This window comes from Choloepus didactylus, chromosome 3 (genome assembly GCF_015220235.1).
Source record: "Choloepus didactylus isolate mChoDid1 chromosome 3, mChoDid1.pri, whole genome shotgun sequence".
Taxonomy (NCBI): domain Eukaryota; kingdom Metazoa; phylum Chordata; class Mammalia; order Pilosa; family Megalonychidae; genus Choloepus; species Choloepus didactylus.
This window is the reverse complement of record NC_051309.1, coordinates 93,761,749-93,789,257: the sequence shown is the minus strand read 5'-3', so window position 1 is coordinate 93,789,257 and position 27,509 is coordinate 93,761,749. Positions and strand designations below refer to the sequence as shown.

At 37.4% G+C, this 27,509-nt stretch overlaps 1 protein-coding gene across 7 annotated transcripts in view; it reads right to left on the bottom strand.

Annotated features, from left to right (window-relative positions):
- The window catches only part of AFF1 (AF4/FMR2 family member 1), a 227,645-nt gene that overhangs the window by 39,886 nt on the left and 160,250 nt on the right, over nucleotides 1-27,509 (bottom strand). For 6 of the 7 annotated variants that reach the window (XM_037830208.1, XM_037830210.1, XM_037830209.1 and 3 more), the window contains 4 exons: nucleotides 17,710-17,754; nucleotides 12,369-12,455; nucleotides 11,257-11,293; nucleotides 5,709-5,754 (listed from right to left, as the gene is read on the bottom strand). In XM_037830208.1, coding sequence (XP_037686136.1) covers nucleotides 5,709-5,754; nucleotides 11,257-11,293; nucleotides 12,369-12,455; nucleotides 17,710-17,754 — 215 coding nt within the window. The remainder of the gene's footprint in view (nucleotides 1-5,708; nucleotides 5,755-11,256; nucleotides 11,294-12,368; nucleotides 12,456-17,709; nucleotides 17,755-27,509) is intronic. The other variant, XM_037830212.1, reaches the window with a different exon arrangement.

Sequence of the window (27,509 nt, the reverse complement as noted above, 5' to 3'; positions counted from 1 at the left end):
GGCCAGCACGGAATGGGTACTTGTGCATGAGAGGAAGTGGTGGAGGTAGAAAGATGGACGGACATTGATTATGGAGGGTCATGGGGGCCTTTGCAGGGTTAGACAGAGAGAATCCTTGTGAAAGTAGGCAGCTTTCTTGGTTTAACAGCACAGCATCCCAGAGTGGGTGGAATGTACAAACTGCCCTTCAGACTGATAGATTCTTAGCAAAGTAAAACATGCAGTCTTATTCGATGATCTCAAGCCATACTTAAGTTAGTCCTGGGTCACTTATATGGTAAATTGGGAGTTAGGATTAAATATGAGGCATAAACAGACCCCTAAGGGCTCCCTCAAACCTGGATTTGCACATGCATATGAGCTTCTTCAAAGTAGTCACTTCTCAAAGAGCCTGTGGCATAATCTATAACAAGACTCTTTACAGGTAGCAAGTACTCTCAGCTTCCTCCCATCATTCAGGCTCCAGATTAAATGCCATCTCCTCCAAGAAACCTTTCCTGACCTCCTTTCTCTGAAGTTATCAACAAAAATCCAACTTCCCCAAACCTGTCGCCATCACACCACCTTGTTTTATTTCCTTCATAACATTTGTCACTGTCTGAAATTATCTTATTAAAGTTTTTAAATATGTATCGTATGCCACCCACATTTAATTACAAGATGTGGAAGCCAAGGACTTGAAGCCTCATGGACCACTGCTGCTCCAACTTCCTAAAGCTGCACCTGGCACACAAGTACATGTTCAATAACTATGCATTGAATAGATGAATGGAAGCAAAATTTAGGGAAATACCTCCAAGTCACCTGGAACCAAGCCCAGAGAATAATATTATAGGATCTGGGCCAAACACATGATAAAGAACTATGAGAATGATTTTTCTTCTGCAGAACATAAACTGAAACTTGTTTATCTAACACCTATTATGAACAGGCACTTGATCAATTTATTCTTCTAGTCCATTTCATTTAACTTTTTGCCGAAGATCAAGTATGATAACATATATTGTCCTAAAAGGGACCTTCCAAAGTATTTCAAGCCATGAATCCACCATTCAGGTAAGAACATAAGCTCCAAGGTGGGATACTTTGAAGGAGTTTTCAGCATGGACCTGCTGGGACTACCATGTTAAGTTTAATAGTTCCTTGAAGTGATCAAAGAATATTGTCCACTAGAGCTGGAACCTATTCTAGGTCCAAGAGTGAAACCAACTCTTCCAAAAGACTGTAATTCTACCATGAGCTAGAGTCAGGGTACTTCATGCAGATGAGGAAAGGAGATGATTCCATATTACGGACTGAACTGCATCCCCCCAAAAAAGATATGCTGAAGTCTTAATCCCCAGTCCCTCACAGTGTGACCTTATTTGGAAACAGGGTCATCAGAGATAGAATTAGGCAAGTTAAAATGAGATCATATTGGAATAATGGCCCTTAATCCAAGATGACTAGTGTCTTCAAATGAAGAAGAAATGTGGACAAAGAAGGGAGAACCCCAGTGACAGTTGAGACAGAGAATGCTATGGGCTCCTGGAAAGCCAATGGTGGAACAGATCCTTTTCTTCAGACTTCAGAGGAAACATGGCTCTGACTTCCAGCCTCCAGAACTGTGAAGCAACACGTTTCTGTTGTTTCAGGCCACCATTTGTGGTACTTTACAGCAGTCCTTGAAAGCTAAGAAATTCAACATCTGGGGATTCCAGTATTTTTTGAATACTGGTTTAATGCATCTTAGTGACTAATTTTAAATAAATATATTTAACATTGCATAGAATGGTTTTGTTTGTTTTTAACTACAAATGAAAATTCTTCAATACTCAATCTTACAAATTCATGTTTGTCCTTTGCATGGCTAGCATTCATTTATTTAATAAAAAAAGAGCTATATTCCTTATTTTCCTTCGTTTCACACCTCTACTCTTCCTCCAAAAAAAAAAACATAAAAACCTCCTTCTATGTCTGGGTCACTAAAATATTTATGAGCACCTCTAATTCCAGATTCATAATCACTTGGTTGGGTAAATTGGGAATGGAAAATACCAGGAATGCCAGGTATTGAGTATTGATAATTATTATTAAGGCTGGGACATCCATTTACATTCCGTGACACTAAAAGTTTAACACAGGCCTATAAATGTATAACAGGCCAGCATTAAGGTTTGGTCCATGTTTTCAGAAGAACTGAAGAACTGTATATATGGGATAGGCATACAATCTCAATGACAAATAATTTACAAGCTTTGCATATTCAGGTAGTTTTTACCATTTCTCCCATAATATTCATCAGCAAACTTGCCCTAAGCTAGAACTGCTGTTGAAATAACAGATCCTTCATGTTATAATCTAACATTCGAAGACAAGACAAAAAGTGCCCTGAAAAGGAAACAAACAAACAAAAAACAATTTTCTTAAGCTAAATATGATTTCAGTTAACAAGTAATCCACTTTCTTCAGACGTAAATCTAGGACATTTCAGCTGACAATTATATCCTGATATAAATATTTTATATTACAATAAACTGATAGAACAGGTTTTTCTCAGTTCTTCATAAGAAATTTAAAAACCAATAATGTTTTGAGTAAAAGTTGAAAATTCAGGTTCATTTAAAAAGGTATCACTCTCCCCTTTAATCACCTTACAACATTCCATCTCTTCTCAAACTCCACGGACAATCCCAATTCCAGCCTTCACATCATTTCCCTCATTTCAAAAGAAACTTTCCACATTTAAGTAATAAAAATTTCAAATAGCCGTGACGACTAATTTCTGTCTCTAATTCCAAATAAGTATTGGTGATTTCTGATGCAAAGGCAAGAAAAATAAAGAGGGGCACCTTCTACTAAAGATTTAGCAATTTCGGGGTAAGGAGTAGGAAGGGAGAAAGATGTTAACCTCAATAATAAATATAAACTGCTTTAGAGTTCTTAAAATATTAACACATTATCCCTTCTGAGTGGCTTACACCACTAAACTGTATCTGGTTGCATAGCAAGAGATACAATTATATAACAGATACAGTAACTGTATAGGAAAAGGAAATAGTTTGTACTTTGCCCTGAGAACCCAACAGATCAAGGCCTGGGAAAGGAAGAGGATTCCAAGTCAAGAACCCTTAAACAAATATACCCTCCCCTAAAATTAAGGGCAAATAACGCTAACAACCTTAGCTAATCAGTTACCTTTAGAGCTTTGCAGAAGGAATTCATTATTTGAGAAACAACCAGGGCTTAAACTACAGAAATTAAAAGTAATGAGTTTACAGCATATATTTGTCTCACACCTACATCCTTTTACCATCCCCACTATCCCCCACGCAAGTCTGTGATACATGTAAGTTTATTCCCTAATGCTAGTTCCAATTTTTTCCCTTTCATATGTACTACTCCACTTTTCTAAGGATTCCTAAGTACTAGCAACTCTGAAAGAAAAAGCATTAAAACCTAGTTGATTTTGTAATTAACAATTACAAATGGCTTTGTAATTAACAATTTTTTTTCTGACATTCAAAGTGAATTAGACTATCTCCCTGGCACTCCATGTGCTCCTCAAATACTTCAACTGCATGTGAAAGAACCTTAATGCTGCTACTAGATCAAATTATCCTGAGACTAAGAGATTTGCCATACTAAATCTGAAACGATTACAATGTACAAATCAATTGGGACATTGTTTTCATCCTATTTCCATTGCAAGTTAAGTTCATTAAAGTGATTCATTTCATTTTGGCACCTATCTATACCACTAACCCCATCCCACACACAATCACTAAGTCCAGACAACTCTCGTTTTCCACCCAGTCTCAGTATTACTTTCTCTCCTGTATTACTCTCCCTTCTCCTCTTTACCTACATTAGCCCCTACTTTCATCCCTTACCTAAATCTAGTAGATAAAATTCCAGGAATGCCAGGTATTGGCAGTATCTGGTATAGGAGCATCACAAATACCCTCACTAGATAATTTTTATATATGGCAAATTGTTTTCTGAAGAATGCACTACATTTCTCAGGCTGTAAGTATACATGTTACAAATTTCAGGCCCGTCCAATTTCAGTGGTTTAATTCACTGTTATTGGGAGAACTACCCATTTCCCTAGGTCGCAAATTCATCACCCAAATGGTCTAAATCCCGACCAACCACTAAGCCTAAAAGTTAATGGAAATTGGAGTGAGGGGGGAGGGGTGACTCTAGCCTGCTCAGCCTACATCAAATCCAATTTCTTCCTCTCCCTACAGGAGCAGGGGCACAGCTGCTTTCTTGCTCTTGATGTAGCTGTCTCTACCCACCCTTCTCCATGGAGATTTCCTCCTCTCTAGTCTTATGACCAAGTGGGATGCACATTCTTCAATTCCCCCTTTCTTGATGCCACAAACACAATGAGCCTGGGACTTTTATGGTCTTAAAGAGCTTTATTACCAACCATGACAATGATACAGAAGGAGTAAAAACCATGGGAAGTCACTTACAGAGCTTACACAGAATTCTTTCACTTGTGGTCCTTGGATCTGTAGTTTCTATTCTCTACCAATCACCAACTGGGTTAACTAACCTCCTTCCTTAAATGTAATAGACTCTAGTGATTCCCAGACTTTTAGAATTGAGTCAATAAAATAAAAATTTTAAAAAAAGAAAAGAAAAAGAGAGAGGAGCTGACAAGGTTTACCCTTTTTTTCCCCTAGGAAAGGACATTAAAAGCAAACAAAGACTCATCATCTGTCAGTACGATAAATAAAATATATTTTTTATCATATGCAAAAAACCCTTCAAACTGTAATAAATTTACCTTTAAAAAAAAAAACAACAACAAAATAGAGCTCATTATTTTTTTTTTTTTTCTCTCATTTTGCTGTGGAGAAATGAAAACAAATTGCATCAAAGAACTGGAACTTTGGTGCAGAAATTTAGCCCAGTCCCACATTCAATCATGGCTAGGAGATAAAATAGATGGCTTCTTTGGCGAGACTACTTAGTTTTCTAAATATTCAATCCATAGTAACCCTTCTTCACAAAATACATGGAACAAATATTGTGTCTAGAAAATAGAAAAGAAAGTTGAACCTTGAACTCCTTGAACACCTGAAATCTCCTGAGTCAAGCAACTCAAAGTGTTAGTGACGGATTAGTATGAAGGAGAGAAACGCCTCCTCACTCCCTAAAAAACAACTGTAGTTATATGAAATGAAAGAAATATTAGTTCAATACCATTAAGACAAGACAAATTGGGTCAAAATGTTGATTTCAAAATATTTAATATGTGGTCTAAAATGTTCCCCAAACCCAAAATATATCTGGACTGACTCAGCCTTAATAAAGAGCAGATGCAGATGGGCAAGAGGAAAGCTCTTTATTAGTAAAACTAGGCCAAAAAAGTGGTAGAAAATCTTAAATTGCACACAGAACCCAAAATGTATTTCCAAAATCTAAAACTATATAAGACCAGAATTCATAGAGCTAAAGCCTTCTGTTTTCCACAATTAATATGCAAATAATGACTCAATTTCCTTTTTTTTTCCCGCTAGAAAACTCTTTAGCAAAATGCCCTATAGTACACAAGCCTTCAACAGGAGAAGTTAACCTAAATACAATGTCATTTCTTAAATTTTATGACTTTCACTTTTAAACACAAAAATAAAATGAATCAAACAATGGATTTAGATAGGAAATTACAATGTCATATTATAAACATTCAATAAACAAAACATTTTACTTACGATGTTCCCTGCTGAGGATGGGTTTTTGAAGATGTATCATATTGTTCTGTGGGGGAGGGAAAAAATGATCAGCACATCAGGACATCAGCACAATGTCCTGTATTTTGAGATAGTTATACGCTCCCTTCTTTGCTACCCAGCCCTCATACCCTTTCCATCTAAACAGTTAGTGTACTTTAAATTCTGTCAACCAGACTGCTATATACTGCACTTGGTACAATCCCAACATTATAAAATAACATTTAAGTCATTTCTAGAGAGGGCTTGCTCAGAATCACAAAACTCTTAATAGACCAAAAATGTTTTGAAAAGCTTTACTTATGGCTTGTCATACCGCATTGCCAGTAACGTTGCTATGTTTTAGAGCCTTCCCTGGGTGCCAGCTGATGGAGGCTCATGTGGAAGGCCATGATGGACCTACTCTCACCCCTACCTGGTGTGACTTCACATGTCAATGATTTGCCATCACTCCCTTTTTACAGAATCTGTATTTGGCAGGCTATGCTCTCTCTCCCACCTGCCCCTTCATTATACAACTCTCCCCCAGTTTATCTATTCACCTATCTATACACTGCCTGGTAGATACCAATATGTTGAAGACATTTGGCCCTGTCCCCAGTGAGTTTACAGTTGACTGAGGGACATGAGACAGGCACACAAATTACCTACAACTAGGGTTGTAGTGGTTAGTGTCTGATAAGTGGACAAATGGATCATATAAATTAACTGTCACAGGAATCTAGAGAACAGTCACTCTACTGGTAATGACCAAATTAGAGAAGGAACGAAAAGAACTGTCCCAAGGATGGGTGAGGTTCTGAGAGAATAGCTGCCGGTAGGAAGAAGTGGAGAGTGAAGGCCACCATCAGGCAGAAGACTGTGGGCAAGTGGGAGGAGTTAAACTGCCACAGATTTGGAACAGGTAAAGCTCAGGTGCAGAATCTGAACTTTGAAAGCCAGAAGTAAAGTTATGATTTTATTTGTTGGACAATAAAACACCATCAAAGGCCTAAACTGTCACATGACACAAGTATTACTCATGAAGATTAATCTGGTTGTATTACTGGTATAAACTGGAAGAGAACAGCAAATCTTAAGTGTGGAGCCAACAAATCACTTGGGAGATTGTTGCATCTGTCTTTGTATGAGATAATGCAGATCTGAAACTACGGGAAATAGAATGGAAATATGTGTGCCTCTTAGGTAGGGATGAGCAATATTTCTCACTAATGTCTTATGGAGACCTTTGCATATTTGTAATTAATCACTTTATCCTCATGGTGGCAGCAGCTCTTATGTGATATTTAAAATGTTCTCCCCTACTAGCTAGAAAGTTAGAGCCAGGACTACAAATTAGAGGGGCTAAAGTCATTTTTTTCTGACTATTCACAGGGACTCCCATGCAGTCATCCTGGCTCAGCTCTAAGCTTCACAAGGTTCTGGTTATGCTTAGGCAGCCATGTCTTGAAAATGTGAACATAAAAACTAGGGCATACAAATAAAATCATTGTACTTCCCCTCTCTAAAGAATCCAAAACCTAGGTACCAATACTATAAGATCATCAAGAAAGAATATGGAATTTAACTTGTTGGGCATACTTTGAGAAGTACATTATTCTCTATTCTTCACTATATCCACATGTATCCCACCCCCTTCTCACCCAACATATAACTACACCCCTCTTCTTTAGACTATGAAGCCTACAGTCTCATAAAGATTAACAAGGTTCTCCAGAACACCAAGGAACAAAGTGGCAGCAGCAGAAAAGACCATGGGGTAAGAGGCTGGTGAGCCAGGACCGATGGGAGACCCATCAGTGTCTGTCAACTTCTCATTAGAGCAGTGAGGAATCAGCCCACACTATTCCCCAGACCAAAAGGGTGATCCAGCCCTGGCCAACAAAGTGTTTATCAGTTCATCTTCAACTATATTTTGCTAAAAGGGGAATCTAACAGTTTAATGGGTTAGCGGTTCTTTCTAAACCAGGAGTTAGCAATTATTCAAGCCATGGGTAACCGCAATGCGGGGCTTATAAGGCTGCATGTGACTGGCAGTGCTGGTGAGGGGTGGGGAGAATAGCAATCCTGCTGACATCTGAGTTGATGCTCCACCTTCAGAGCTGTAACACTTCACTGTTATCTATCATTGGACTGGCTGCCCAAGATGTTGAGGAAAAAACCACCCATCAATTTCAGTTAATTTTATCTTGCTACTTATACAATTATGGTGGCAATAGTGTCAGGTTTATTTCTCTGAATTTGGGGAAATTTTAGTTATGAGTTCTTTGCAAGATTTTACTGAGTTTCTCACCCAACTTCTTTCTCTAAAGGTCAAATATTTACATTTAGACTTTGTGAGGTATAGTATATAGCACGGTAGTAAGCAAAAGTGTGTAACTATTCCAATAAACTTTATTTGCAAGAAATAGGAAGCGACAGCCCACGTGAAAGAGAATATTAAAGCATGAGAAACCACCACAAGGTGGACCAGACCTGGGACACACCTGACAAAGACTTTTTAAAAATGGCCCTACATGGATTATATGGTGTGTGAATATATCTCAATAAAATTACATTAAAAAAGGAAAAAAAAAAATACCTAAATATGCTCAAAGAGCTAAAGGAAAACATGGATAAAGAACTAAAAGATATTAGGGAAATGATAAACACAACAAGAATCAATACAGAGATGGAAAGTATGAAAAGGAACCAAACAGAGCTGAAAACCACAGTAACAAAAATTTAAAATTCCCTAGAGGAGTTCAATGGCAGATAGGAGCTGGCAGAAGAAAGAATCAGTGAACTGGAAGACAAATGAAATTGCCCAACTGGAGGAGCAGAAAGAAGAATGAAGACAACAGAGTCTGAGGAATCTGTGGGACACCACCAAGCAAACCAATATACTCATTGTGCAAGTCCCAGGCAGAAAAGAAAGTAAGAAAGGGACAGAGAGAATATACAAAGAAATAATAGCAGAAAACTTCCCAAATTTAATGAAAGACATGAATATACACATCCAAGATGCTAACAACTTCCAAACAAGATGAACCCAAATAGACCCACACTTTGGCATATTACCAAATGAAAAGATAAAGAGAGGATTCTGAAAGCCACAAGAGGAAAGCAACGTGTCAGGTACAAGGGAGTCTCAACAAGATTAAATGCTGATTTCTCATTGGAAACAATGGAGGCAAGGAGGCAGTATGATAACATATATAAAGTGCTGAGGGCAGAAAATTGCCAACTGAGAATTCTATATCCACCAAAACTGTCTTTCAAAGATAAGAAAGAGCTTAAGGCATTCCCAGATAAACAAAAGCTGAGGGAGTTCGTCACCACAAGACTGGCCCTAGAAGAAACGTCAAAGGGAGTTCTGCAGATTCAAAGGAAACAATATGCAATAGACAATAGATAGAAGCTACATAAGAAACAAAGATCTCTGGTAAGGGTAACAACATGGGTAAATATAAATGCCAGTACTATTAAATTTTTGATTTGTAATCCCACTTTTTACTTCCTGCAAGATCTAAAAGGCAAATTCATAAAATGTAATGAGAAATCAGTGATTTTTAACTAATAATTCATAACATGTAATTTGTGACAAAAACTACATATAGATGGGGGACAGAGGGTACAGGAACATAGTTTGTATATACTACTGAAGTTAAATGGGTATCAAGCAAACAAGACTGCCGTAGATTTAGGATGTTAAATTTAAGCCCTAGGGTAACTACAAAGAAAATATGCGAGAATACGCAAATTCACAAGAGAAAGAAAGTTGAATACAGATTGCCTGGGGTGGGAGGCAAGGAGAATGGGGAGTTATGCATAATGGGTATAGGGTTTCTGCTTGGGGAAATGGGGAAGTTTTAGTAGTGGAAGGTGGTGAGGGTACTGCAATATTACAAATGCAATTAATCCCGCTGAATGGTATGCTTGGAGTGGTTAGGATGGGAGAGTTCATATTGTATATACGTTCCCACAATTCAAAAAAAAGAAGAAAGAGCAATTGAAGAGACAATGATAACTAAAACACAGTTCTGGACAGGATCTAATAAGAGAAAAGACAAGGCTCAAAAGGACATTACTGGGATATATGAAAAAATTGGAATAAAGACTGTAAGCTTTATACCAATGTTAAATTTCTTGAACTGGATAACTGCACTTAAGGTGGTTAGTAAATGAATATATTTGTTATTAGGAAATGTACATGGCAGTATTGAGTGTTCAAGGAGCATGATGACCTACATTCAGAAAACGGATGCACATAAATGAATTGATAGATGGATACATACAATGACACAGCAAACATGGCAAAATGTTAAAATTGGTTGGTCTGGATAAGATGGAGTTCTCTGTATGGGGTTTGCATTATTTTTGTAATTGTCCAGAGAGTCGCAGTCTAAGATATTCCAAGTTAAAAATAAAACGAAAAACTTCATTTGCAAAAAACTAGTTGCAGGGGTCTGCATTATTTTTGTAACTGTCCTGTAAAGTTGACAGTACTTCAAAAGAGAAAGTTAAAAACAAAACAACACAAAAAACTTTATTTGCAAAAACCAGCTGCAGGACAGATTCGGCTCTCCTGCTATAATTTCCCCACCCTGGCTCTAGAGGAGAATATTCCATCTCTTGTTTTTCTAATCTTATCTCCTCTCCTTACCTCCTAGCAACCAAACAATAAAATAATCAAGGAAGAGATATAAGTGAGGGGAAAGAATGAGGTGGGGAGACTTGAAGGAAGTCACCTGTATGGAACTTCTAGAACTCCCCTCTCCCAACACACATACACATGCACACAAACACACCATTTCAGTCTCCCCATGTTTGGAAGGCTAACACTTCAGAACTTTGGTACTCACCACAATCCCTGCTACATGCTATCTTCACCTATGCAAACTTCTTACCAGATTTTAAAAAACTAAGTGATAGCAACTGTCCTAGTTATTTTTCTAAGGCTTGAAATTCCTTGCATATAGTTAGGTTGCAAAAAATTTGACTTGAATGGTTAATGTTGAAGACAAAAAGTGGTTCCAGTTGGCTTTTTTCTGTTTCCCCTGAGTTCTTAAGTATTTACAATCCATAAAAAAGGACCAAAGTGGAATTACATGATAAATATATATAAAAAAAGGACCAGAATGGAATTATACGGTAAATATATGTATAGCCGGACTAAAGACACTGTGACAGTATTGCTTATAAATATTCCTAAGTTTTGTTTTAAAAATGGAAGAATCACACAAAATCTATTATTATACACAATTCTTGATTATGTTTTCAGAGCCACATTCCAAGATATTTGCTATTTGTGAGATAATAACAAATTGTTATTTGTTAAGCACTTTACTAAAACATCTTCAATAACTCTGCAACTATCTGAATGAAATCCCATATAAAGAACAGGTTTTTGCTGCTTTCCCTTCCAATTTTTTCAATATAGGAAGCCCTCATGTCTGCTGGGGCATTTTTTATTGATATTTTTATATCAAAACAGTAAAAACTATGCTTTGTTCTCCAATGCAGTAATCAGTTCCAGATATTTACTTACTTTGGTTTTGGACTGCAGAACTGATGTGCTGAGAATCCTAGAAAAAAATAAAAATACCTGGTTATTAAAACATTAAGGTTTATAAAAATTCAGGACAAAACTGGATACCTTTTAGGACTGACAAGATAATCTCATGAAACCTTTCAATATACAGAAAAATGGAAATAATTGTGCAGGGAATGCCTATAGTGCCCACCATACAGATTCTACAACTAACATTTCTCTATCCATCCCATATCTTTTTTTTTTTTTTTTTTTTTGATACATTTCAACATAAGTTGCAAACACTGGTAAGTCCAATATTTATATAAAATAGCTTTTATTACTCTGCTCTTTCCCAGAGTTCATTTTTCCTTTAGTGTTAAGCAAAGACATGTTTACAAAGTTTAACCCTTTACTTTAAAATCAGTAACAATGAATCTGTTTTTGTTAAGCTATCATCAGAAAATAAATAAAATACCTAATTTGTGACAAATTAGGGAGATAAAACCTCTTTTGAAAACAATATCAGGGAAAACTATAACAATGTGCATGCATATCAGACTGGACAGAACTCAAACCTACATTCTGATGGTTAATCAATAACACTAACTCAGAAAAGGAAAACGGCATGTTTTAATACATTGTTCACAAATACTGTAAAGGAAACATGCAAATCACGAAGTTGATTCCTGGTTTTATTAAAACCACCGTTAGTGGAGATGATCACGTTAAACCTTAAGGAAATTTAGGAAGTAGGAGTTATGTGTCTGTATGGATAGGTATATATCTAAATTCTCTACCAGGACTCAGATAACCTACCTCACTTAACTTCCCTGCACCTCAGTTTTCCCATCCCTGAAATAATGGCCCTCAGATGGGAGAATTTATTGGAAAGTCCTAAGTACTTTCATAAACTATAAAGCCCTAAGCAAATAAAAGATGTTTTTACTAACATAATTTGGGGAATTATTTGAAAGCACTATGAAGTCTTTAGAAGCTACGTTACCTGCTATTTTAACCTTAACTCCAAAAATTTCAACAAGATAATACTTTATCAATCTGGCTCACAGCAATAATTCAGACTTTCCACAAATGTGGATGCAGTGTCTGCTATACTTTTAGGTAATTACCTTTGTGGGAAAAGGAAATTTGGATGGCTCAGCTGTACTAGGCGTATGTATTGCTGTCAAAGGAGGAGGCCATGAATGGGTCATTTCCTGGAAAGAGACATGAAAGGGAAGAAAAAGTAAATCATAAATAGGACATTTATTGCTACCTAGCTTTTTGAACTTAATATAGTGGATTGATGATAAATAAAAAGTGAAATGTTAAAAGTTATTTCGTTCACTTTTTTAAAGCTTCCTAATTAACAGGCTACATTCAAAAGCTGAAGATCTCCAAGTTACATGACTGAAAAAAATCATTTCAAAGATGAAAAACAAGAGCTTAGAACATGAATGCTTTTTAAAATATTCTAAATATTTTAAAGCACACAAACCGTAACAGGTGTTACCAGAGCTTATGTAACTGTGAAAACTGGAAACGACAGGCTGTGCTGGAAAAGCAGTCTCTATTCAATGTACTCTTTCTCCTTTGGCTTCTTTATTGCATTTCCTGGAATTATTTAAGTTCAAAGGAAGAAGAACTTTCCTGTTTGACTTAAGCAAACAAGTAATACAGGTCACTTGTTTCACTTGGAAGAGTTTTAATGGATTTGACCCTTCCCTGATACACACTATTAGCACAAAAGAACTTTCTGGGGAGAGAAGACCTTTAAAAATTATCTACTGTTTCCATTAGCAAAAGTTTAATCTTTGTTCATTATTTTCTGGGTTGGAGGCAAGATTTCTAAGACTTACAAATTAATATATCCTGATGTGAATTCTTCTTTTTTTTTTTTTTTTTTTTGCTTTGTTCAAACACCAGTAGAAAACTGATGTCAGATAAAGGATGCCTAATCACAAATACCACCCCGCCCCCCCCCCACACACACACATCCCTTTTTAGAGGGCTAAAATGGCACTGGAGACCATTAATTCTAACCCCTTCATTTTACCGAAGATCATTAATTCTAACGTCTTCATTTAGGTCCTAAATGACTGGATCAAAGCCTCCCAGGAAGCCAGTGGCCCAGCAAAGCACAGGGTCTAGGACCTTTGGTCTTCCCAAGCTAAAAGAAAGAAGTCTATCCCGTGTGTCAGAGCTGCAAGGCAAGTCGGCTAAAGATCGACTAGCAACTCTCTCCCAACATACCCCAGGCCATACTGGATTACCTCACCTGTACAGCACACTGTGTATTATAACACTTATTCTTTCCAAAGTACTGTCCAACCTCTCAATTACCACAGAAATGCCACCTGATCCTTTCAACAACTGGAGACAAGGCTCTAACAATTACTTCCACTTACAACCTTCCCGCACCGTTTCCTTTGCCGTTCCCCACTGCCACTTCATGGGGCCTAAAAGCCCCAGGAGAGATAAAAATGATTTGGCACAGTGACAACCAAAGTAACTGATGCTGGCTTTCTTGAGCAATTTTTGTGACTGACAAATGCCCCTGCCTACTGACTAGCCATCTGCTTTGCTCATTACAAAAGAGGAATTCTGCATGAAAATATAAACAGAAAGAGGAACACCTCTGGAGCCAGAGACCCAGACTGGAATTCCTTACTCCAACCCTTATCAGCCATGTCAGTCAAGAAAGTTATGTTCTCTGAGCTTCAGTTCTCAATAAGAAGTGGGACTAACAACACACCGATTTTTTTAAAGTGTTGTAAGGGTAATTTATGTAAAGTGCTTGGATAGAAGCACTTAATAAAAATACAATTTTTACTTAAAAATCTATTTTTAAAGAATCTCAACATTGAACCAAATATAAGTCTCTCTTTTGTTTATTTGACTATACTTTAAGGTATATATCCATTAGAATGCTAAAGCGCAGAAAGATTTAATAATTAGCTGAGAAGGCGTTTGCAACCCTTATGATTCCAAGAATTTTTTAAAACCTCAGTGGTATCTATGGATTTTAGTTACCAGCTATTCCCAAACAACATCCATTGTACTTTCAATGCCTAAGGCTGTCTCCGCTATTAAATCAGGCACTTGGGAAGTGCATAAACTCTTTCAGGCCCTACATGGCTCCCTGGTAGCCTGGAAGAATTCATATACCTCCCTAAATGCCTAGCTTACTAGGAAACTTGGGCCTTGGAAAAATTGGGGCCATTACAAGGGAGAGGAAGCTGCCCAGAATCACAAGGCCATGATTTCACTCCCCACCTGACAATGACTCCTCATCACAGGAATGCAGGTAAATCACCTGACACCTGCCGCAGTCCTGGCTCTAGCTTCTGCCTACCTACCTCTTTGACTCCTCTCCACCTTGCTCATTTTGCTCTAGACACACTGTCTAGCTCTTACTGTTCCCCCCTCCAGGCTTTCACCCTGACTTTTCCCTCAGCTGAGCACCTGCCAATACCTGACGTATTATATTTTATTTTTATCTTCCCCACTATGATCTCCATAAGAGAAAGGACTTGTCTTATTCACTATTACATCCCATGCTTAGGGAAGCATCTGGAGGCTTCATAGATATTTGTTGAATAAATGACTTAGTGAACAAACAAACAAGGTTCTTGGAATGTTGTAGTAAGATATAGCCACTAGTAGTACATTAATTTCCAAGAGGCTGTGAAGGTCGTGCCGCTGGAAACCTGAGCTGTTTCCATAAACCCACTAAAGGCAAACTGTACATTCTGGACCCTACTGCATAACCAATTTCTAGTTTCTAGCAGTATCTTCCTGCTGTCTTCTTATCCCATCAGCCTGTAGCAGTTACAAGCCACCACTTCCCCTTCATTAAAACATTTCCAACCTTAATATTTCCCCCAGAGAACCAAACAGTATCTGTTATGATTGATTTACTATGTTAGGGGACTATTCTCTCCACTGGCTGTCAGAAAGATTTGTGTTTGGATTCCTGGCAATCTTAATAAATTGCTGGTACAAGCTAAGAACAGGAACTACCAAGTATAGGAAAACATCTGCATCAGCATCAGAGAGTTTGAGAACTGGAATAGATCCTAGAAATTATCACCTCCATTTTCCTGATAGGAAACTGAGGCCCAGGGAGAACATATGACCTAACTGAGGTCACAGAGAAGAGCAGGAGACAGACTCTTAAGTGTCCACTATGCAAAGGCCTATGCCCTCTTCAGTCCCAGACAATATTTGCTCTCCCTATTTATGATTTCCACACAAAAATGCACAACTTTTGCTCTGCATTAGCCATTTACTTTCAAGCATATCCAGGAAAGCAAAAACCCATTATTAAGGTGATGTTGAGTGAGAGGGGAGGAAGGATGGATGAGTTTACTAAACTAAAAAATGTTTGTTGGATACTCGAATACTGTCAGCCTAAACAAAGGATGCAACATGTCGTGTACTGACATGCATCAAAACCTAAAAGAAGCATTTGACATATGCAAAAGACAACCAATCTGTTTTGTTGCATTTACTTCTGAAATAACTATAGAGCAAATCACACACAACTTTAGAGAAAATGCTAAGGCCATATTTTATAACTAAGTCATTTATCATTACCATACCAAAGAACTTCAGGAAAAGAAGAGGGAAGGCATGAAGCAAAAGCTTGATCAAGATAACTTATTCCTTGTCAATCTTATTTGCTGGTTTACAATAATGTCTCACTTTTTAGCAGTTCAAAGTATGTTTCCTTAGAGATACTTTTTTTTTTCCCCAGAAAATCCTAACTACAGAAGAGGGGACAAAAGACTATAAAATAAAAATGAAAGAATCATTTTATGAACACTATTTAAACGCTACTTTTCTCAAAAATATCACAGGTGAGGCGGTAGCCAACACAATTACTGCTTTCATCACTGCCATCACTTAATACATTATATATAATGTTAAAATATTGGTTAAACATGTATTTTGAGCAGAAAAAATGAGCAGTAGAGATTCAAATTAATAGACACACCTGTCATATATTTCTCCCACTCCCCCCCACCCCACACACACAAAGGGCAGAAACCTTACAGAAAAAGGATACTGTAAGAATATCATTTAAATTGGCATGGAAGAAAAATTAAAACCATAGAGGAAGAAAGAGAAATAAATACAAGTAACCCTCAGTTATTACAATTACTGTATTTGAGCATTAAATTTAGCTCTTGATTTCCCTGTAAAGCCAAAAGGGAAACACAAGGCCTTATACACTTTTTCTCTTATAAAAAGAAAGCATGCTGGTTCATTTAGAGAATTTACATTTTTTCCTGGAATTGAATTCTAGAAGGACTCCGCCATTCTTGTGCAAGAAAAACTGAACAAGTGGGTAATGTATTCAATGACATATGTGTAGAAGCAGCACAAGTGTTTAAGATGCTGTCTCAATATATAAGAATAAAAAATTATCCTTCAAAGTAGTTCTAAAGGTGTCTGTGCCAGTTTGGATATATTATGTCCCCCAAGAAAAAACCATGAGCTTTTAACCCAATCTCATGGGATACCAGGATTAGGTTGTTTCAATGGAGATGTGACCCACCCAACTGTGAGTGACACCTTTGGTTAGGGTGTGGCCTCTGATTGAATGTTTCCATGGAGGTGTGGCCCCGCCCATTCAGCATGAGCCTTGATTAGTTCACTGGAGTCTTATAAAAGCTCACAAATAGAAGGACCTCAGAGCTGCAGCTAAGACAGACATTTTGGAAGATGGCCATTGAAAGCTGACATTTTGGAAAATGCCATTTCAAAATGCAACCTGGGAGCGAGCAGACGTCAGCCACGTGCCTTCCCAGATAACAGAGGTTTTCCAGACACCAATGGCCTTTCTCCAGTGAAGGTACCATACTGTTGATGCCTTATTTTGGACAGTTTATAGCCTTAAGACTGTAACTTTGTAATCAAATAAACCCCCTTTATAAAAGCCAATCCATAAATGATATTTTGCATAAACAGCAGCATTAGCAAACCAGAACAATGTCCATTTACTTTCTAGTATTTTTCCTTTTCCTTTCCTTTAAAAATTCATGGTCTCATTAAAGAAGAGGCTGTACTGGGCATCACTTACAAAACACCAAGATGTATAAACCAAGCACTATTTAATCCCCTGGTACTTCTTATATTATTATCAACCAGGGAATTTTCCTCTCTGGAAAGCGAGCAACCCTCCTGGATTTTTATGAACAACCAGAAAAATCTGAGATGTCATAAAAACACTGGTCCCAATGTCTTGCAGTTAGTAGTCTTCATTTTAATTAATAAAATCTGTCAGAGAATTCATTAATGTCTAAGGCTCCCTTTGTTACCTGTTCTGGTTTACTTTGCTTTTGAAGGTTATGACGATTTACAGGAACTCGGGAATGACAACTTTTCATTCAAGTGAAAGTAAGTGGATACAGGTCTGCCTACTTAAATACTTCTTTGAATTAGAAACAGTAACAATAGACTCACCTTCAAAATCTCTTCAACACAATGGACTTCACTGGAGAAGGTCTGCTGAAAGTGAAAAACAAGAAAGAAAAGATTGGTAAACAAATAAAAAAAAAAAAAAACAACTAGAATGACTGGCAATAATATAGCAACTACTTCATAGCTAGAAGACTCATCCCAGGGCCTATTTTTTATTAGGCAGTATTAGGCACTTCACATTTTGGGTGAAATATGACCAAAGAGAATTATCCAAGTTACTTGTGGGGGAGAAACGGTAATTAGTCTGCCGGAGATGATGGCAGACTAATTATGACCCACAGGTCAAAAGTTTCCCAAATAAACGTTTGCATATTAAAGAAAATTAGTGTATCTATGCGAATAACATACAGCAAAAATGGGGGCAGAGAGAGATAAAATGGATGTCACAGTCTGTTACCTCATAACAACATCCGACCAATGAGTCAAATTAAATGAACATCAAGATGGCCATCATCTGAATGCCCTAGTGGGCTCCACAGGAAGGAGAGCAAAGTTCAACCAAGGGATAGAGCTTCATTTTATTTTTTCATATTCTAACCTACCAAAAACTCATTTTAAAGAGTAAAATGTACAAACCTTCTTCAAATCAGCATTTTCACCTCGTGTGCATGTACACACACACACACACACAACTTTTCCCAAAGAAAGATCCTAAGTAGAGAAATCAACTAGGGTCTTGGTGGAAAGATCCACTCTTTGCACTTCTTGCATATCCCTGGCTCAACAAATGACAGTCCCTAGGCAATGTCACCCTGCAGTCTTTATTTTTTTTTTAAACTACAAAGAAAACAGAAAATTTTAAATCTTAAAAAACAAACAAACAAAAAAAAACAATTTTCCTGAACTATCTACATGGAACAAAAACAACAACGTTTGCTTCACCCGGTGTCAATTCATGACCCAAGTGTCCTGAGCATAGTATAGTAAGTGCTATGCAACACATACCCTCCCCTATTACTGCCACTGCTCTTCTCACTCAGTTTAACACAATACCTGCCTCACAGCTGGAGAACAGATGGAAAAGTGTTCTTTTCCCTGTGCATACTTCAGATTTAACAGTATATAATTTAATATAGCATTGGTTGCTAATTCATATTCTAGAGTTTCTTAATCCATCATTTTCCTCTTTCCAGTTTACACCAGGGAAGAAGGAAAAGAGCATACAACATTCACGCTATCCTGTAATTGAACTTTATCAACATGTCCAAAACCAAATGGCAGAAATAAAGAAAAAAAACTTTTTAATAAAATAAAAACAAAATTTAAAATAAACAAAACAACCAAAATAGGCAATTTCACCTGCCTAGGTCAATTTTTAAAGCATATAAGTTTCATGGAAAAGATTGTGTTGAAATTTTTGCAGTTCGTATTTTTGAGGCAGGGTCAAGAAATGAAGGGGTATAACCAAAGAGAATTAAGGGCAGCCCTTACATCTGCTATACCCATAGGATCGGCTTTCAGACATTATGTATGTAAACAAGTAGAACTGCTTACAACTTTTTGTTTTTCAAAACCATTAACAGTGTCTAAAAACAGGACAAAATATTAGTGCTCAATTTTAGCACAAATGTCAGGTACAGAAATGAATGCTAATTTTGACCTGAGGGTAAAATGTAATTGTATTATATGGTTTCAATTTTTAACATGCATCATTAGAAAAAATAACAATTAGAAGTTGAAGGTGAATCAATAGAACAGAGCATATAATTGACCACACTAACTCTGGTCAAATAGTCCCCTCAGCCTATCAATGGGATGAGAATGAGAATCCAATCAAAATATCTGGCAATCAAAGAAAATAGTGAAGCACATTGAAATGAGGACAAAAAGATTTGCCTGCTGCTCCCAAAAAGTATGAGGTCAGCTACAACTTTAGGACAATGAAGGACTTCTTTCTGATCTTCTTAATTACTCAACTTAAGATGTTTCATGTCACCAAAAGATTCATTTTTTTTCTAAAAAGTTTTATTATATGGGATGAACCAGGGCTGAAGAAATTTTCTAAAGCTTATTTTACGTAAACAGCACTTATCTTACCCATATACTGTCACCACTTAACCCATTTAAAATTCTAAATAAGGCTTTGGATTCAAGCATTAATTGATTAATTTACTTGGAATTTTCATATCAAGTCTACTGTGTCGGTTTGGATATATTATGTGCCCCCAAAAAAGCCATGATCTTTAATCCAATCTTGTAGGATATTGGGATTTGGCTGCTTCCATGGAGATGTGACTCACCCAACTGTAGGTGAAACTTTTGATTAGATTATTTCCATGAAGATGTGGCCTTGCCTGTTCAGCCTGGGTCTTGATTAGTTCACCGGAGTCCTTTAAAAACACTGGGACAGACCCAGACGCTTGCTGGCTAATGCTCAGAGATGCTTGGAGTTGCGAATTGAAGGATATTTGGAGATGCTAAGCTAAGGATGTACAGGAGCTGAGAGAGGAGCTGAAACACAACCCAGGACAAGGAGACGCCAGCCACGTGCCTTTCCAGCTAATAGTGGTTTTCCAGACACCAACAACCTTTCCAAGTGAAGGTATACCTTATTATTGATGCCTTAGATCAGACACTTCTATGGCCTTAGGACTGTAACTCTTTAACCAAATAAAACCCCCTTTATAAAAGCCAAGCCATTTCTGGTGTTTTTGCATTCCAGCAGCATTAGTAAACCAGAACATCTACTATGAGAACAGGGTGTCCCAAAGGGGAGAGGGAAAGTGTAGGGTATTCCACTCCTAATATTTAAATCATATTTAAGGATCTCTATGCAATACTGCTTATAACCAAAAAATTGGAAATGATCAAATGCCCAACAATAGGGGTCTAGCTAAATATCTTTACAGTGAAATCATACAATAGTATGTTATGTAGACTTAATAATGTAAATATATGTGCTTACATGGAAAGATGCTCAAGATACACTTTTTAACTTTTTCTTTAGAAATAATTTCATACTTACAGAAAAGTTGCAAAAACAGTAAAAAGAATACCCATAAACCTTTCGTTGAGATTCCCCAAATGCTAACATTTTACCACATATGGCTTTAAATCTCTCTTCTACCCTGTGCCACATACCAGTTTTTCTGAACCATATGAAAGTTAATGATCCTTTACCTTGAAATACTTCTGTGTGTATCAAGACACGTTTTTAAACTATTTTAAGAAGAGGAGAGGTTACAAGACGATCTGTTAGTATGAACCCATTTTACGTTGAATCTGCCTGAGATTCTTAGGTCCACCCTCCCCCCTATCCAAATTAGAGCCTCTTAAGCTAGAATATAGACATTTCAGATGGGTCTGCCGATAAAGACCTGTAATAAAATGCAGCCTTTTAAAATAAACTATAATTCAGCATCTCCAAGGCTGCCACTGGAAGAAGATTCCCCAAAAAGGAAGGAAACCATTACAACTGAATCCCTTCCTTAAAATTCACTTTCCCCACAGGATCTCCAGCCAAGGACTGCCATTCCTACTCAGAGAAGCCAAGCCCTCCCCTGAACACTGGAGCCAAAGAACAAACAATCAGCCTGGCCAGGCAGCTCTCAAGAACAGGTGAAATGAGGCTGAAGCCATTCAAGTGAGACTTCCTCAAAGAACAAGAAAGAGATAAAAATAAAATAAGCAATGATAACTACATGAATCAAGAAGATCTAATCTGCAGGTCCTTCCCTTGAGGGGGCAGATACTGACTTTTAACATTTACAAACACAAATACCACCCTTGTCTCCCACCCTGACCATCTAAGTTCCCAGAGATGAGCTCTCCTCCTGCCTATCTGTGGCCACCTCTTAGACTTATTTCCTGTCTTATTTCCTCTCAGCAGAAACCCCTTCCCCACAGGGGTATGGTCTTAACAAAGGAGTCATTAATTCAATTCAATTTGTTTTTAATGATAGCAACTCCTTCTTGAATGTATATTGTACTTGGTACTGCATTAAGGTCCTCAGATACTATTATTTCCTCGATTTAAGATACCATCAACCACAAGATATTGCATCATTACCTTGGCAGCGGTGATAAAAGGTATTTTTCTAAATATATACCCGTCAAGTGTAAGATACAGCCCTAGTACAGAAACCTAAAAATGTAATAAAAATGTCTGAGAGTTCTGTATAATGCTCTGCTCAATTCTCACATCAACCTTTCCGGTAGGTATTATCCAAGTTTTCACAACAAGGAAACTGAATCCTAAATAAAACTACATGTCCAAGGTCACACAAAGGCTCTTCAGCAGGCTTCATAATATTGTTTTTCCAAAAACCTCAACATTCATACAAGAGAAACATTTTTAGCATATTTAGGAGCGGGTGTGGTCCTAGTTGTCCTTCATGTGACCAAAACATTTTTTAAAAGAAGAGCTATGTTATTCGATTGTTTCTCGGAGAAGCATTTTGGTATTTAGAGTTAACTGCCTCCCTGGTACCACTGTGGGTGCTTCAGACAACAATGATGGACTCAGTCTGATTTCTCACTCCTCTGGGAATGACACTGTATAATCATAAGGATGCACTGATACCAGAATAAAATATGTTAGTAAATGTCTCTTAAGTATGACACAGTTCGTTCTAATAAAGCTAAAAAGAGCAGGATGGAAGAAATATACCTCACTGCTGAGACCTGGAGCCTCTTGCAATATTGTGCTTTAAGTCTCTCAAGTTTCAACAGAGCAGCATTTTTATAACAGTGCTATTCTTAAAAAGGCTTACTTATCACTAACCAGGAAATGCAGGCAGCACAAAGGCAGCATGCTGAAGAGGGAAGCCAAAAGATCTTAGATCCCAGCCCTGGCTCTGCTGAGGCCTGGGGTTCTATAATCTTGTATAAGACTTAACCTCTTTGGGACTATTTCCGCCTTGTGATAAAGGGATAATATTACCAATCCTAACCACTTCACAGGGGTGGTATGAAGGTCAAATGTGGAAGTGTGAAGCTTTAAAAGACTATCAAAAGGCACTAAAAATGGAATAATACACGATGCCAACATTATCGAGGCATTCTTTCATCGTTTGCTGGCTTGTTATAAGAAATCAAGAGGTTCTTAATCAGTTTAATTTTTAAAAGATTAATAAATGCCCATACTGTTTTACTTCAAGTTTATTTCACCTTCTGGATTATTGTTCCGTCTTCAGTATCTGTTTGCTGGGTAAGTCAGCTTCTCTTGCTCCTCCCTCTCCCACTTCTGTATCCAGATTGTTCCTCTCAGCCTTCAGGCTCAGATTAGGAGACTTCTGGAAAACGCTCCCCCAGACTGTCCAGATAACCCTTCACGTGCTCTCAGAGCTGCCTGTACTTTCCTGTGAAAGCACCTCACACTGAATCATCCTGGCTCCTCCTAGATTGCAAGTTCCGTGAAAGCAGGGGCCAGTTCTAACCTCGCTGGATCACCCACCACGCGCTGTTGGCCCCAAAAGGCAACCAGTGAGCATCTGCCAGTATGATTTCAGTCACAGAATATTTTTTACACAGCCAGAGTATGAAACTTAGTTTCTAACTTTTAGTGCTTTAGAGGCCTACTAAATGCTATGGGCTGTTTTGAAGCATCATAGCTCCACAACTTTATTGACAAACTACATGGAAATAAATATACAAGGGACAAAAAAGAAAACTGTTTGGCACTGTTTTCTCCTGAAAAACATTAAAACTACTTTGAGACACTTTTTCATGTACCAGATGGGCAAAAAAGCAAGATTGACAATACTGTGTCTATACAGATGTGGGGAAATAGGCACTCAAATACTGTGGTTGGTTGAGGGCAGGGTAAAGTGGCAGAACCTCTAAAGACATTGTGCTGGTTTGAAGCCATTAGGTACCCCAGAAAAGGCCATGTTCTTTTGATCCATTCCTGTGGGTGCAGACCTGTTGTGGGTAGGACCTTTTGGTTGGGTTATTTCAATTTGAGATGTGACCCACCCCATTCAAGGTGAGCCTTAATCCTTTTACTGGAGTCCTTTTTGAGAAGATAAAGGATAGAAAAAGCAGAGAGAAGTTCACAGAAAGAAAAAGTCCCCAGAGGAGATGAGAAAGGAAGTTACTGGAACCAGAAGCTGAAAGCAATGAAACCTGGGAGAGAAGAATCAGCAGATGCCAGCCATGTGTCTTCACGTGTGATGGAGATGTTTCAGACGCCTACAGCCTTTCTCCAGAAAAGGTATTGTCCTGTTGATGCCTTAAGTTGGACATTTTCGCAGGCTCAGAACTGTAAATTTGTTAACTAATACATCCCCATTGTAAAAGCCAACCCATTTCTGGTATATTGCGTTTTGGCAGATTTGGTAAACCGATATAGACATAAAATTGGCAATAGCCACCAAATTCTAAATACGCATACTCTGAACCATCAATTTGACTTCTAGGACCTGACTTCTATATGTATAAACTGAAGGCTGTTCACTTCAGCCTTCAGTGCAATTAGCAAGATACTGGAAACAATCTAAACATCCATCTATAGGTAATTGGTTAAAAATGATTGTGGCATATGCCCCCACAAAATAATACTATGCAGCTATGAAAAAGATTGAGGAAATCACTTTATGTATGGATTTGCGGTAATCTCCAAGATACATTGTTAAGGGAGGTGGGGGTGGAATGCAGTATACACCAGCATTTGTATAAATATAAATGATCCAGTAAGAAGAAAACACATATGTAGAGCTGCTTATTATACATAAAATACCACTGTGAACAACACACAGGAAACTCATAACATCAGTTACTTCTTTATAGAAAGAAGAATTAGGTGGCTGTAGAATGGAGTAGGAGGAAGATTTTTCACTGCATATCTTTTTTGCCATTCAAATTCTGAATCATGAAATGTATTAACTTTTCACAAATAAAAACATAAAAGCTAGACAAATTTAAAATAGGGATAAAAATCTTTTCTCAAAGTACAGCTAAATGTCTATAGCCACACTGTACTTACTTTCTATTAGTCCTTCTCTAGGTAATGTTCCTTCTTCCAAATATGAACCTATCTTAACTCCTCGTTGCCCTGTATTCACCCAACATACCATTCACCACACTGCACTGTTCTTTACAGATTTACACACAGCTTCTCTAATAGACTGTGACATGCTCCCAGAGAACCCCAGCTACCCAAGCCTGGCTCAGGGTCTGCTGGCTAATTTGCTCATTTCCCAAGTGAAACTAGAAAGTCCTCAAAAGAGATGCATTTTTTGGTTCCCTTCTTTTTTATCAGTCACACTTAAGTACTGACTTTGAAGTACTTTGAAAAGGTCAAAGCCTCATTGGATTATTGGAGGAAGAAATAAGATAATACATGTAAAAGCTGGTGCCATGCAAATAAACACAAGCGTTTATCAGAAGATGCCATGCTCAGCATTTCCCAGAGACAGATCATAGGCGGAGTCCAAAAGGCCTGGCTGAACAAGGTTTTGACATAAAATTAATTTTATCCTGTGAATACAACACAGTGAATTACATAAATAGCTAAACCTGTTCCAAGAACACACCCGTACTACCTGGGTGTGTCCACTTCGGCTGGAAAAGGTATAAAGGTATTAGCAGTTTCCTTTCTTCAGAAGCATTATGCCCTTTGGGCAACTATCTAAATGCCTACCTCCACACCCATTATTTTAGGACAGGATTTTTTAAAATCTTTGGACAGATGTAGGGACACAGAGTCCAAAAAAGAAAAAGAATAAAACTTCTCATGCTAAAGATTGTTAACATTGGAGGAGAGAGAATGGGTTAGAAAACAGGGAATAAGTCACTCTGAATAGTTTTTCTTAGAAAGTAATAGTATTTCCATGTAAGGTACCAATCCAACTTTAACTGTTAAATTCTTCCTTTAAAAACAAAAGCCTTTCCCCTCTTCCCAAATATTTTCAATTAAAGGGAAGACTTTGGATAGGTTCTTACAGGTGATAAGCTCCAATATGTAGCAAAGGTCACTCAAGTGAAGTCTCTTCTTACGTGCATTGTTAACCTCAAACTGTCTGCCAGACTTGTAGGCTAACAAAATTAATATATGCTAATTGCAGAAATCACTACAGTTCTTAAAATAAAGTTTTCAAGGAGAGGAGGAAAAAGACTGATAAAAAATGGTATTATTTCAATTAATGAAGAATCAGTGGGTCACCTGTAGTAATTATCTCTCAACAAAAACTTACTGTGGAAAGACCAAGCAATTAATGGGGAATCCAGAAAACATTCTGAAAATTCTGTTGTGCTCTCTATTAAAAGAAAGCATCTTTTAATTATGAAACCTAAGATGAAGTTCTTAAGATCTGGTTTAAATAAATACAAATGAATAGCTGTTCTCAACATATATAATTGTAAACACTCTCTTGATACAGACAAATAAATTAATATGAGGGGAATAATGAAAATGCTGATTTCATTTATTTTATTACTACTATACTTCCTGAGATCATATATGAGTTTGTAAGTTTTAATGTTTGCAAGGCTTCTGTAGCGTCACATGAAACAGTCCCTATTTTAAAATACTATTTAGTGTTGATGCATTATATGCAGAAATGTTTTCAGTGGAATTACTTATGATGATATATCAACTAGCTTCTTAGCAAAAAGTTAAAATGGGTGGGGCACACCTGGGGTAGGTTTAAATTTAGTTAGAAACAAAGTATCTGGATGAAAAATGAATGTGGAAAAATTTACCATTTTTTGAGAGTAAATATGTCTAATCTCATTTATTCACCAACTTTCTTTCAACCATGAACATCACCCATTCACTAAGTAAAGGAATCAGAAATCCCTAATGATTGAGAACTCTAAAACACTATCTTTGATGAGGCCCACTGTGGGCAGAGCAGAAATTAACAATTTAGTAAGACTGGCTAAAAAGGCATGGTCTTTAAAACGAAACAAAACAAAAAAACCAATACCACAAACCAGTGTAGACACTGGTTCCATTCCAGGAATAATAAACCGACAAGTTCTTTCAAACAGCCCAAACTATAAGATCTTCCATTCCACAACCAATTCTACTCACTCTTTAAAACAACCTTCAGAGTTTTGTTCAGAGGGATTTAAATTTTTCTTTTTCAATGGGAACATCAATCTGCAAAGCCTGAGTTGCCTTTCAATTAAAATATGCTGCAGGGAAGGCAAAAAACTGCAGTGTGATGGTGTTCTGTCACCAAATATGCTCCACCCCCATCCCACCCTAGGCAGACAGACACACACACACAAACGAAAACTCCCTCTCTGCCTCTCTCTCTCACACACACACACATGCACACACACACATCATATCAACTGATGGTTCTGAAACATTACTAAATTACTTCGTCAACCATGACAGGTTACATAGATACAAAAATCTGTATTTCTTCTCATTCTTTGTGTATGTGTCTATCAAATTTAAGTGGCAAACAATGTTCAGGAATCATGTCTAATTCTAGGTTTCATAGGGTGCCTGGACATTTTTTTTTTTTCAAAGTGGAGCATAACCTAAGACTAGAGAGGCACCAGAAAAACTTTCTATCAATTTCTGGATGAGGTTGAAAGAAACTGAAGTCATAAGAATATGATAAGCCATTTAATCCATTCTTAGTCTGAGAAGACATAAAGATTTTATCCTGGGTTTATTCCAGCAGTAGTCTCAACAGTCTCCTCTGGGCTAGGTGTTGGTTTCCTGTCTCCTGGCATCAATGATTTTTAAAAACAAAAAACAGAACCCAGGAAACAAACACACACACATACATACATACACACACACACACACATGCACACACACACAAACAAAGGAAAGAAAATTACTGAAGTGCTAGACTAGAGGCATATATACTCTAAGG